Below are 12,029 nucleotides of genomic sequence, written 5' to 3'. Positions count from 1 at the left end.
TCCACAGTATTACAGCAGTTCATGCAGAGATTCGTTCAGAAGTTTCTTCTTGGATTTCTTGGGTAATGTCTCTAATCACTGGACGCAGTGACGGACCCGAACAGAAATCAAAAAGTTTTTTTATTCAAACGTAATAGGTTAGGTCATCAATGGTCATGAAAAATTTCTTTGCTTCGCCAATGTTAACATTATGGTCGAATTTTGGTCACGCCGTAAACTGCCACCGGCGTGACGCCGATGACAGCGCCGCCGCCAGCCAAAATTGACCCTCACGCCGCCGCCGAGCAAAATATAGTCGGCGCACAGGTCTAGTTACGAATCGAATAAGCAGTGTGACACAAATATGATTTTTTGAACCACGCTAATGACTATGGTCACAATTGTAGACCTGAAGTGGCTCAGCCGAAAACGGCCCAGACTAACCAAAAGTGTATTACAACATTTTGTCTTGGAGTGACCTTTGCGATTCTGAGATTTCAAGGAATTTCAGTAGGATATGTAATGTGATTCTTCTTTGCGAAAAGAACTACTTCCTGGAAGCTTGCCTAAGATATTTCCTGGAGTTCTCTAGAAAATTCTCTGAAGATTTCATCCAGGGGTTTTCCAGGGTATCCTCACAGAGTTTCTTCCAGGATTTTCCGGTGTTTATCCGAGATTTCTACCAGAGTTCCTCCAAGGATTTCAGTAGAAGGTTTCACGGGGGCTCACAGGAATACCTCTTGGAATTCCTTCCAGAAATTGTCCGGTATTGATACCTGATTTTTTTTTTCGGAGAATCCTAAGCAAATTCTTCAGTTTAGCCTTCGATGATTTATCTTAGTTGGTTTTCCAGAATAACTTCCAACATCGTCTCCCGGGATGCTAGCGAGACTTCTGCAGAAAATCTCACTGGGATTTCTTCCAAAGAATTTCCCAGGATTTCTTTTAGAGTTTCTCGCGATATTATTAGTAGTTTTCCTCCAGGAATTTATCTCAAAGCTTTACAGAGTTAATCTCAGAATTCTACTAATATTTCCATCCGAGAATTTTTTATGTGATTTCCCAGTTTTTTTCGAGTTTATTTCCCGAAGTTCCTCTCGCTATTTTTTTGAAAAGTTACTCTCAGTATATATCTGCATATTCCCCTTGGAACACCGTCGATGAAAAATCCTGCAAAGATTCCCAAAAAGCCGTTCAAAGAAATCCTGAATAAAGGAATGTACAACATTACTAATTGAACTCCACGAGTTATCTCTAAAAATACCTGAAATCATGTTATTTACATGATTTCAGGTATTTTTAGAGATAACTGAATGATTTAACATTTTTTTAGTCTATAGTTTTGTTCTATAGAATTTCAGTAGTAAGTGCAATAACCCACAATAAGCCAATAGAGAAACGTTACAGTATCGTTTTTAGATGATTAGTTTATCCCATAGAACTTGAAATCAACCATGATTCACCAAGATTGAGAACTGCTGACATAGTAAAAACTATTAAAAAAAATATAATTGTTCAATGCCAAGCTCAGTAACTGTGCATTTCACGTGCAATTGATAAGGATAGTTCGACCACACCCACTGATTGATATGGGTCAGCACTTAGTCCTCCAGCACTTTTCTGAAGATTTGTTCTCGATCATCAGTTGGATGTGCATTGTGAATGTGAACCTAACGTACGTGACAAACCATGGCATACGACGAATTAAATATTTGGTAGAAATGTGATTGTGAGACGACAAACCAAACGCCATCAAAAATCTCAAACTCAGCCCAATCTTCTATCACAATAATGAGGTCAAAATGTTATCGCCGTTTGTTTGCTTCCCCTCGAGCGCAGCACAAATTTTGTAATCGAACATGCTTAGTCAACTTCCCAACGGCTCATCGGCAACATGCTGTGCGGAAAACATCTCGCGAAGCTGCTGCGGAGTAGTGGAAGTCGCCAACTGTCCACGGATGCGTTGGAAAAGTTCCGGAAGATCAACTACGAGAAGATCGGTATCGTGGGCGTTCCGTTCGAGAAAGGTCAACGGAAGAAAGGCGTTGGTCTGGGACCGAAGGCGATCCGTGAAGCTGGATTGCTCGACAGCATTCAGGAAATTTCGAACAAGTTGGACATCCGCGACTACGGCGACATCCAGTATGAGGCGTTGAACCTGCAAGGTCGTCTGGCGACCAACATGAAGCAGCTGGAGCACGTGGCGAGCTGTACGAAGCTGCTCTCGCAGCGGGTGACTCGGGTGCTAAACGAGGATCGACTGTGTCTGACGCTGGGAGGTGACCACGCCATCGCGATCGGCTCGATCGATGGACATTTGAAGCACTGCAGCGACGTTGGAGTTATTTGGGTTGATGCGCATGCCGACTTGAATACGAATTCCACGTCTCCGTCCGGGAATATCCATGGAATGCCGGTGGCGCTGTTGGCGAAGGAGCTGGCGGATTACTGGCCGTACATTCCTGGGATGGATTGGCAGGAGCCGATTATTTCGATCAAGAATATGGTTTATATTGGGCTGCGGTCAGTGGATCCGTACGAACGGGTAATCATCGAGAAGTTCGGTATTCATGCTTTTGGGATGCGGGAAGTGGAAAGATACGGAATCAAAGATGTTATGAAGATGGCTCTGGAGCGGATCGATCCCGATGGGAAGAAGAGTTTGCATGTGAGCTATGATATTGATTCGTTGGATGTTCTGGAGGCGCCAAGTACGGGAACTGGAGTTCGAGGAGGTTTGACACTGCGAGAGGGAATCTATATCATGGAGGAGGCGTACAATACCGGTCGGTTAGCAGCTGTAGATTTGGTGGAAGTTAATCCAAGCGTAGGGACTCCGGAAGATGTCAAGAAAACCTTGGATGCTGCCATTCATCTTCTGGTGGCAGCGTGTGGACACAGCAGAATAGGGGATATTGCCGATACGATAGACCTGATTAAAAAGTGAGTTCATGCGAATAAAGTGATTTTTTTGTGAATAAACTTAAGTGTTGATTGATTATTGTTGAAAGCCATTTGATGTGATTATTTCTACATTTAAACCTCAAATTAGAGAGGAGGAACAAAAATTGAACCTGAGCCTGTAACCAACAGTTCAGTGATGTTGTTCAGTAATCAGCAGTTCCTTTGGAAATTTCTTCAATAGCTTAGGAAATTCTGCAGAAAATTTAATAAAGATTCTTAAAAAAATTCATCAGGTATTTTTCAAAAACATCCTTCGCGATTTACCCCTGGAAATTATCAAGAAGTTCCTTATGGGTTTACGGGCTTGGTGGTCTAGTGGCTACCGCTTCGGATTCGTACGCAGAAAGTCCTGGGTTCAATCTTTAGCCCGTCCCTTTCCCCCTACTTTGTATATTTCTACGTACTTTCTCGCTGGCATCCACGCACCAATGTGTGAGCCCTCTGCCAACCATATCATACCAATACTCCGACATCCGCATGAATTTGTGTAGACGCAGAGGTATATTCGGACTGATGTGGATACAAATCATTGCAATCAACACTTCCTTCCTCTTCCCCACATTGACCTTCATCCTGACGTGACAGGCGCCATTGTCGCCTAAAAAATAGAAGATCATCAACGCTCACACACTGAAGATGCCTGCTAATCTCCGGCAGATATCTCATCGGTTCCTTGTGTGAGTGTAGCTGGTCTGGCGATACTGGAGTAGCATCTATGGGTGGTCAATCAAGCTCAAAATCAAACTCAAATTTATCAAGAAGTTCTGTATGTGATATGATCCGAAATCCTACTACCAATGTCTGCAGGATTTCTCTCAGTAATGTTTTTATTATTTTATTCCCGATATTTCCTCAAGAATTACTTCAGAAGTTCTCCGAAGTCTCTCCAGTAGTTCCTTCAGAGAATGCTCGATGAGTTTCTCCAGGAATTTCTTGTCCTCTAGGAATTTCTTCAGGAAATCGTTTTTAACCTTCCTTTTGCAATAAGAAAAAGTAACACATTTGGCATTAAGGGGTCAAAAATGGCCAATAGCTTTGACACGCTCCCAAAAATCCATTTTCGATCCGATTTCCATTCTCTTAGGCTTAAATGAAAGATATGAGTTCCAAGAATCCGACCGTGACTAATTCATGGTCATTCCGGGACATGGGCCCCTGTAACCGGTTTCGGAAGGTGCCCACAGGGGACAAATTCAGATTTTAGTGCAGAGGCTCGTTTCGACGATTCAAATGCCGTATTTTTTTCATCTAGAACCTGAAAGGCAGCGCGATAATTAGGGCATGAGCGCATTGACCATACCGGGTATTCCGGAACCGGTTTCCGGTGAGACCCGGAGAGGCTGGAGAGACTGTTTTGAGCTCACTTTTCTTCAGTATCGAGGAAATTTTGATCACATTACCAAACTAGTCATGTGACGACTCTATCTTTATGGTTTTTCATACAAATAACAGTGATAATCCGGAGAAGCACCATTGATAAAACTGGCCCAAACGCGGCCACTGGAACGTGACTTGAAGAAACATGTTTGGAGAACATTCTGAGCATACCATTTCTTTACGGATTCCTCCAAGGGCACCACCAGAAATTCCCCCAGGAAAATTCCTTCGGTATACCACCATCAAATCTTCCAGAGATACATACTGGAATTCCTCTGAAAATTCTCGGAATTTCTCTAAGTATTCCTCTGATAACTACTCTATGGATTCCTCCAGTAATTTCTATAAAGTTTTCCTCCAGCTCTTCCTCAAGAAATTCTTTTAGGAATTTCTCCAGATTTTTCTCCAGGGATTCCTCCAGAAGTCCCTCCCAGAATGCCTTCAAATATTCCTTCAGAAATTTCTCTAGTGATTCTCCCAGAAATTGCTCAAGGAATTCCTCCCCTCCAGAGATACCTTCAGTATTCGTGGAGGAAATCGTCCAGTAATTTCTCAAGGAATTCCTCCAGGGATTTCATCATTTATTCCTAAAAGAATTCCTTCAGGAATTTCTCCAGAAATTCCTACCGAGATTGCGCTAGGAAATCCTGCAGTGGTTCTTCTAGGAATAACTCCAACAAATCCTAAGCGATTCCTGAAGGAACTCCTGCAGTAATCCCTCCCATTCACCCAGAGATTCTTCCATGAAATACACCACGAATTCTTTCAAATATTCCTCTAAGAGTTCCTTCAGGAAATCCTGAAGGAATTCTCCTAGAGATTGCTCCACAAACTCCGACTAAGATCCCTACAGGAAATCCTCTAAGAATTCCCCAAGAAATTCATCCAAAACTTTCTACAGGGAATGCTTCACGAATTCCTCCAGAAATACCTTCAAGATTTTCACCAGGGACTCATCCAGGAATGCTTCTAGGGACTCACCAGGAACTCTTTCAGAGATTCTTCCAGAAATTCATCCAGAGACTCGTCCATTAATTTCCTCGGAGATTCCTGCAGAAATTGCTCCAAGAACTTCTCCAAAGATTCTTTCAATTCCTCACGAAATTCATCCAGAGATTTTTTCAGGAGTGCCTCTAGGGATTCCTCCAGGTATTCGTCAAGGAATTCCTTCAAAGATTCCTCATGAGATTTTCAAAGAATCCCCAAGAACTTCTCCAAAAGCTTACAAAGAGATTCCCAAAGTATTTCTCTAAAAATCCTGCAGGAATTTCTCCATAAATTCCACTAGAGGTTCGTCCTGAAATTCCTACAGGGATTCCTCCAGGAATTCCTTCAGGGATTCCTCCAGGTATTCCTTCAAGGATTCCACTAGGAATTCCTTCAAGGGCTCTTCTATAAGTTCCTTCAAGGATCCCTTCAAAAATTACTTCAAGGATTTCTATAGGAATTTCTTTAAAGAGCTTCCTCCAGGAATTCCTTCATGGATTCCTCTATGAATTTCTTCCAGAATTCCTCCAGGAATTTCTTCCAGGATTCCTCCAGGAATTCCTTCAGGTAGATTCCTCCAGAAATTTCTTCAAGGATTCTTCCAGGAATTTCTTCAAGAGTTCCTCCAATAATTCCTTCAAGGATTCCTCCAGAAAATTCCTTCAAGGATTCCTCCAGGAATTCCTTCAAGGATTCCTCCAGGAATTCCTTCAAGGATTTCTCTAGGAGTTTCTCCAAGGATTCCTCAGGGAATGCATTCAAGGATTCTTCCAGGAATTCCTTCAAGGATTTCTCCAGGAATTCCTTCAAGGATTCCTCCAGGAATTCCTTCAAGGATTCTTCCAGGAATTCCTTCAAGGATTCTTCCAGGAATTCCTTCAAGGATTCCTCCAGGAATTCCTTCAAGGATTCCTCCAGGAATTCCTTCAAGGATTTCTCTAGGAGTTTCTCCAAGGATTCCTCAGGGAATGCATTCAAGGATTCTTCCAGGAATTCCTTCAAGGATTTCTCCAGGAATTCCTTCAAGGATTCCTCCAGGAATTCCTTCAAGGATTCTTCCAGGAATTCCTTCAAGGATTCTTCCAGGAATTCCTTCAAGGATTCTTCCAGGAATTCCTTCAAGGATTCCTCCAGGAATTCCTTCAAGGATTCCTCCAGGAATTCCTTCAAGGATTCCTCCAGGAATTCCTTCAAGGATTCCTCCAGGAATTCCTTCAAGGATTCCTCCAGGAATTCCTTCAAGGATTCCTCCAGGAATTCCTTCAAGGATTCCTCCAGGAATTCCTTCAAGGATTCCTCTAGGAGTTTCTCCAAGGATTCCTCAGGGAATGCATTCAAGGATTCCTCCAGAAAATTCCTTCAAGGATTCCTTCAGAAAATTCCTTCAAGGATTCTTCCAGGAATTCCTTCAAGGATTCCTCCAGGAATTCCTTCAAGGATTCCTCCAGGAATTCCTTCAAGGATTCCTCCAGGAATTCCTTCAAGGATTTCTCTAGGAGTTTCTCCAAGGATTCCTCAGGGAATGCATTCAAGGATTCTTCCAGGATTTCCTTCAAGGATTCCTCCAGGAATTCCTTCAAGGATTCTTCCAGGAATTCCTTCAAGGATTCCTCCAGGAATTCCTTCAAGGATTCCTCCAGGAATTCCTTCAAGGATTCCTCCCGAAAATTCCTTCAAGGATTCCTCCAGAAAATTCCTTCAAGGATTCTTCCAGGAATTCCTTCAAGGATTCCTCCAGGAATTCCTTCAAGGATTCCTCAGGGAATGCATTCAAGGATTCTTCCAGGATTTCCTTCAAGGATTCCTCCAGGAATTCCTTCAAGGATTCTTCCAGGAATTCCTTCAAGGATTCCTCCAGGAATTCCTTCAAGGATTCCTCCAGGAATTCCTTCAAGGATTCCTCCAGGAATTCCTTCAAGGATTCCTCCAGGAATTCCTTCAAGGATTCCTCCAGGAATTCCTTCAAGGATTCTTCCAGGAATTCCTTCAAGGATTCCTCCAGGAATTTCTTCAAGGATTCCTCCAGGAATTCCTTCAAGGATTCCTCCAGGAATTCCTTCAAGGATTCCTCCAGAAAATTCCTTCAAGGATTCTTCCAGGAATTCCTTCAAGGATTCCTCCAGGAATTCCTTCAAGGATTCCTCCAGGAATTCCTTCAAGGATTCCTCAGGGAATGCATTCAAGGATTCTTCCAGGATTTCCTTCAAGGATTCCTCCAGGAATTCCTTCAAGGATTCTTCCAGGAATTCCTTCAAGGATTCCTCCAGGAATTCCTTCAAGGATTCCTCCAGGAATTCCTTCAAGGATTCCTCCAGGAATTCCTTCAAGGATTCCTCCAGGAATTCCTTCAAGGATTCTTCCAGGAATTCCTTCAAGGATTCCTCCAGGAATTCCTTCAAGGATTCCTCCAGGAATTCCTTCAAGGATTCCTCCAGGAATTCCTTCAAGGATTCCTTCAGGAATTCCTTCAAGGATTCCTCCAGGAAATCCTTCAAGGATTCCTCCAGGAATTCCTTCAGGGATTCCTCCAGGAATTCCTTCAAGGATTCCTCCAGGAATTCCTTCAAGGATTCCTCCAGGAATTCCTTCAAGGATTCCTCCAGGAATTCCTTCAAGGATTCCTCCAGGAATTCCTTCAAGGATTCCTCTAGGAGTTTCTCCAAGGATTCCTCAGGGAATGCATTCAAGGATTCCTCCAGGAATTCCTTCAAGGATTCCTCCAGGAATTCCTTCAAGGATTCCTCCAGGAATTCCTTCAAGGATTCCTCCAGGAATTCCTTCAAGGATTCCTCCAGGAATTCCTTCAAGGATTCCTCCAGGAATTCCTTCAAGGATTCCTCCAGGAATTCCTTCAAGGATTCCTCCAGGAATTCCTTCAAGGATTCCTCCAGGAATTCCTTCAAGGATTCCTCCAGGAATTCCTTCAAGGATTCCTCCAGGAATTCCTTCAAGGATTCCTCCAGGAATTCCTTCAAGGATTCCTCCAGGAATTCCTTCAAGGATTCCTCCAGGAATTCCTTCAGGGATTCCTCCAGGAATTCCTTCAAGGATTCCTCCAGGAATTCCTTCAAGGATTCCTCTAGGAGTTTCTCCAAGGATTCCTCAGGGAATGCATTCAAGGATTCCTCCAGGAATTCCTTCAAGGATTCCTCCAGGAATCCATTCAAGGATTCCTCCAGGAATTCCTTCAAGGATTCCTCCAGGAATTCCTTCAAGGATTCCTCCAGGAATTCCTTCAAGGATTCCTCCAGGAATTCCTTCAAGGATTCTTCCAGTAATTCTTTCAAGGATTCCTCCTAATCGTTGAATGAAAACACGGTCAACCCTTCCAGCTTTACGGTAGTTGGGCAATCAGTGGAGAATGTTGAAAGCTGCCAATATCTTGGTAGCCAAATGGCGGCCGATGGCGGCACCAAGATGGACATAGGTGCACTGATCAAAAAGGCGAGGGCTGCCTTTGCGAGTTCAAGAAATGTAAAGCCTGTATCCGCAATAATCGGGACACAGAAGTACGTCAGTAGCTCTGTAATGAATCGGTAAAATTTGCCAAATAATTGACTGAGAACTCTTTGGTGTATGTTTATTATTTGTACCAAATTTCATTAAAATCGATGCATTACTTTTAACTGTGGATGAAAAACAATCAGACGTGATTTTAAGCATTTTGTACAATCATGATCAATTTTCTTTTGCATACTAGATGGTTCTTTTACGCTACAGTTCAAAGTTTTGTGATCATAATTAGGAAATTTCGTTAGCAGTTATGATACTTATAGATATCATAGGCGCCAACTTGTGACATAGTTGGGGGGGGGGGGTGAAGCTCTCCAAAATTGGACAATATTCAACTTTTTTCAGCTCAATGCACTAGTTTTCACGTGGATATGCCTAAATTAGATGAACTGCATCGATATTATCCGAATTTAATTGATTTTGAGAGGCCTTGCCCCCCACAACTACGTCACAAGTTGGCGCGTATGATAGAGACACTTTCTTGGAAAATTTCATCAACTTTGATCAATTGGTTTGAAAGCTACTGGTGTTGAAAGGAGTGTTAGTGAAAAATTGTTGTGTTTTTCATGTGCGATATTTGCCTATTCATAACTTTTGAAATTCTCTGCCAATTTTCATGAAATTTTCATAGAAGTTAGTTGATTATGTGTATATTACGCCTGCAAAATTTGGTGATTATTGGTATAGTACTTTCAATAGTACAATCGAAACAATAAAGGGTGCTGACTAATTGTTGTCTGAGGGGCTAAAATCATGTTTAGTACCAATACATGTTTCGACTATAAAATTGTTGATAGTGCATCGATTTTTTTTAAATTTTGCCTGTGCAACAAATGTAGATTGACAGGTTTGTGATCAAAATTTCAGCCATTTCCTTTGCCAAATTCAAAAGTTACAGTGCTGACAAGCAAAACTAGGGACTGTACAAAATTCAATGGCGCACATTTTACTCTTTTGTTGCTACAACAAAAAGTACTGCACCGATTCACATGAAATTTTGTACGTGAAATGAACACATATTAAGATGTTATTAAACAAAATTTGAGCAATTCTAATGCATCTATTGCAGAGTTACAGCTGTATTTCTGTGTCCCGATTATTGCGGATACAGGCTTTATGGAAAACAATCATGTTAGTTAACGCATCAAAATCCTAATTTTTAACTCGAACGTGAAATTTGTGCACACTTAATTTGGAATACCGTGTTTGGTAAATTTTTAACGAAAATAGAACAGCCGAATACAGCTATACTGCATTGTTTACCTTTTGCACCCGGTTTTGACAGTTGGTCTACTGAGCCTCAGTAAAATCGACTACCGAAGGTACCGAAATAGTTCTGCTGTTCTATTTTCGTCAAGAAAGTGCTGAACAGGCAATTCAGGATTGAGTGTGACTGTTGTACGCCAGTGAAACTTGGGATGTATCAGCGGAGAACACTCATCGGTTGCAGATCTTTATCTACCATCTAGCCTGTGGTGTATAATTCGTGCATGGTGGTCTCACAATTGGATCTTCAACGTGGAGTTCCATCGTCAATGTCAACAAAAGCCGGCCACAGTCTACGCAGGGGCGGGAACGAAATCTGCAAACAAGCGTTAGATTTAAACCCAGCAGGATATCGTAGCAGAAGCAGGCCCAGAGGCTCATGGTGGCGCAGCCTCAGCTAGGAATTAAAGGAAGTCGACAGAAATTTGACCTGGCCATAGGTCAAGGCGATGGCCGGTAATTGCCCAGGATGGAGATCTTTCAATTCGGCACTCTGCGCCACCATAGGTACTCAGGACTAAAAGTAAGCAGAAGTACTTTTGGAAATTCCTTCAAAAACTGTTTCAGGAGTTCCGCCGCAATTTTTTGAAACATTTCTTCTGTAATTCTTAGGAAATTTTCCGAGAGAATGTATTCAGCTGTTCCCCAGAAGTTTTCTGGATAATGCCACTTGAATTCATCCGGGAAATTCTACAGGCGTTCCTGCATAACTTCCAGGAATTGCTCAGAATATTTCTACAGAAGTTCATCTAAAGTTCCCATTTTTAATGAGGGAATCTAGTACGCTAGAACAGGTCTTGGGTTTCCAGGAAGTTCCCAGAGAGCCCCCAAAACAGGGGGTATCAAGGGACTTTAGGAAATTGTTTCAGGGTATTGCAGCTCTAACTGCACCGCGCTAGCGCTGTATACGACAACCGAGGTTTTTTGGTAGTGTTGTACTTTTTGCAACGGCGCGCGTCCCAGAAGGGTGATAAGATAAGGGGATTTTAGAAGTGTTTCAATAGTATTAACGGTATCCTAGGGACGTTTCAAGGGGCTTTGAAGGCGGTTCAGGAGGCTTTAAAGGGCGTTACAAGGGATTGCAGGGCGTTTCAAGACATTTGAGAAAGTTGCAGGAAGTTTCAAGAACTTTTCAAGGGTGTTCCTAGAGGCTTTAGGAGCGTTTGATTGCATTTCAGAGGCGTTTCAAGGAGTTTTCAGAAGCGTTTCAGTGGATATCTGAACTCTTTCAAAAGCGTTCCAAGGGATTTCGGGGGCATTACAACTTGATTATGATAATTGAAGATGAGCGTTTCGATGGGATTACGGAGATCAGGGGTGTCTTAGGGGTCTCCAGTTAGTCTAGTGGTTAAGGCTATGGATCACTAATCCGGAGACGGCGGATTTGTTTCCCGTTCCTGACTCCCCACTCGACTCCCTGGGCATAATGTATAATTGTACTTGCCTCACAATGTACAAATTCATGCAATGGCAGGCAAAGGAAGCCCTTCAATTAATAATTGTGGAAGTGCTCAAAAAGCACTAAGTTTAAGCGAGGCAGGCCAAGTGCCAGTGGGGGCCATAAAAGAAGAAGAAGAAGTAGAAAAAGGGGGTCTTAGGAACACTTTTAAAGCAAAAGGAGTTTCAGGGGCATTTCGAATGGCTTTCGAGGGAATTTTAATCGGATAATGGAGGTTTCAGAGGCGTTTCAAAGCAGAGCGAGGGGGTTTAAGAGTTTTTGTGAAGTTGTCTCCGAAAATTTTCTGAAACTTCCTGCAATGTCTTCGAAATCACCCTAAAACCTCAACGGATCCCATGTAACGCACCTAAGGCACTCCGTAATCCCCGAAATTGCCTGCGTAACACCTCAGAAACCCGCCAACAATGCTCTAAAAATACCTGAAATGCCTCCTAAATCTTTTAAAACCCCCCGAAATTTCTAAAACTCCAGGTGTAACACACTT

General features: G+C 42.5%; 1 protein-coding gene across 1 annotated transcript; it reads left to right on the top strand.

Annotated features, from left to right (window-relative positions):
• Nucleotides 1–1,834: 1,834 nt before the first annotated feature.
• Nucleotides 1,835–2,961, top strand: LOC109410826 (arginase, hepatic). The gene has a single exon (XM_019684361.4). It carries the CDS (start codon nucleotides 1,874–1,876, stop codon nucleotides 2,924–2,926), a length of 1,053 nt encoding a protein of 350 aa, XP_019539906.3. The 5' UTR covers nucleotides 1,835–1,873; the 3' UTR covers nucleotides 2,927–2,961.
• The last annotated feature ends 9,068 nt before the right edge of the window (nucleotides 2,962–12,029 follow it).

Source organism: Aedes albopictus, chromosome 2, assembly GCF_035046485.1.
Source record: "Aedes albopictus strain Foshan chromosome 2, AalbF5, whole genome shotgun sequence".
Classification (NCBI taxonomy): domain Eukaryota; kingdom Metazoa; phylum Arthropoda; class Insecta; order Diptera; family Culicidae; genus Aedes; species Aedes albopictus.
This window is presented reverse-complemented; position numbering and strand designations above follow the sequence as displayed.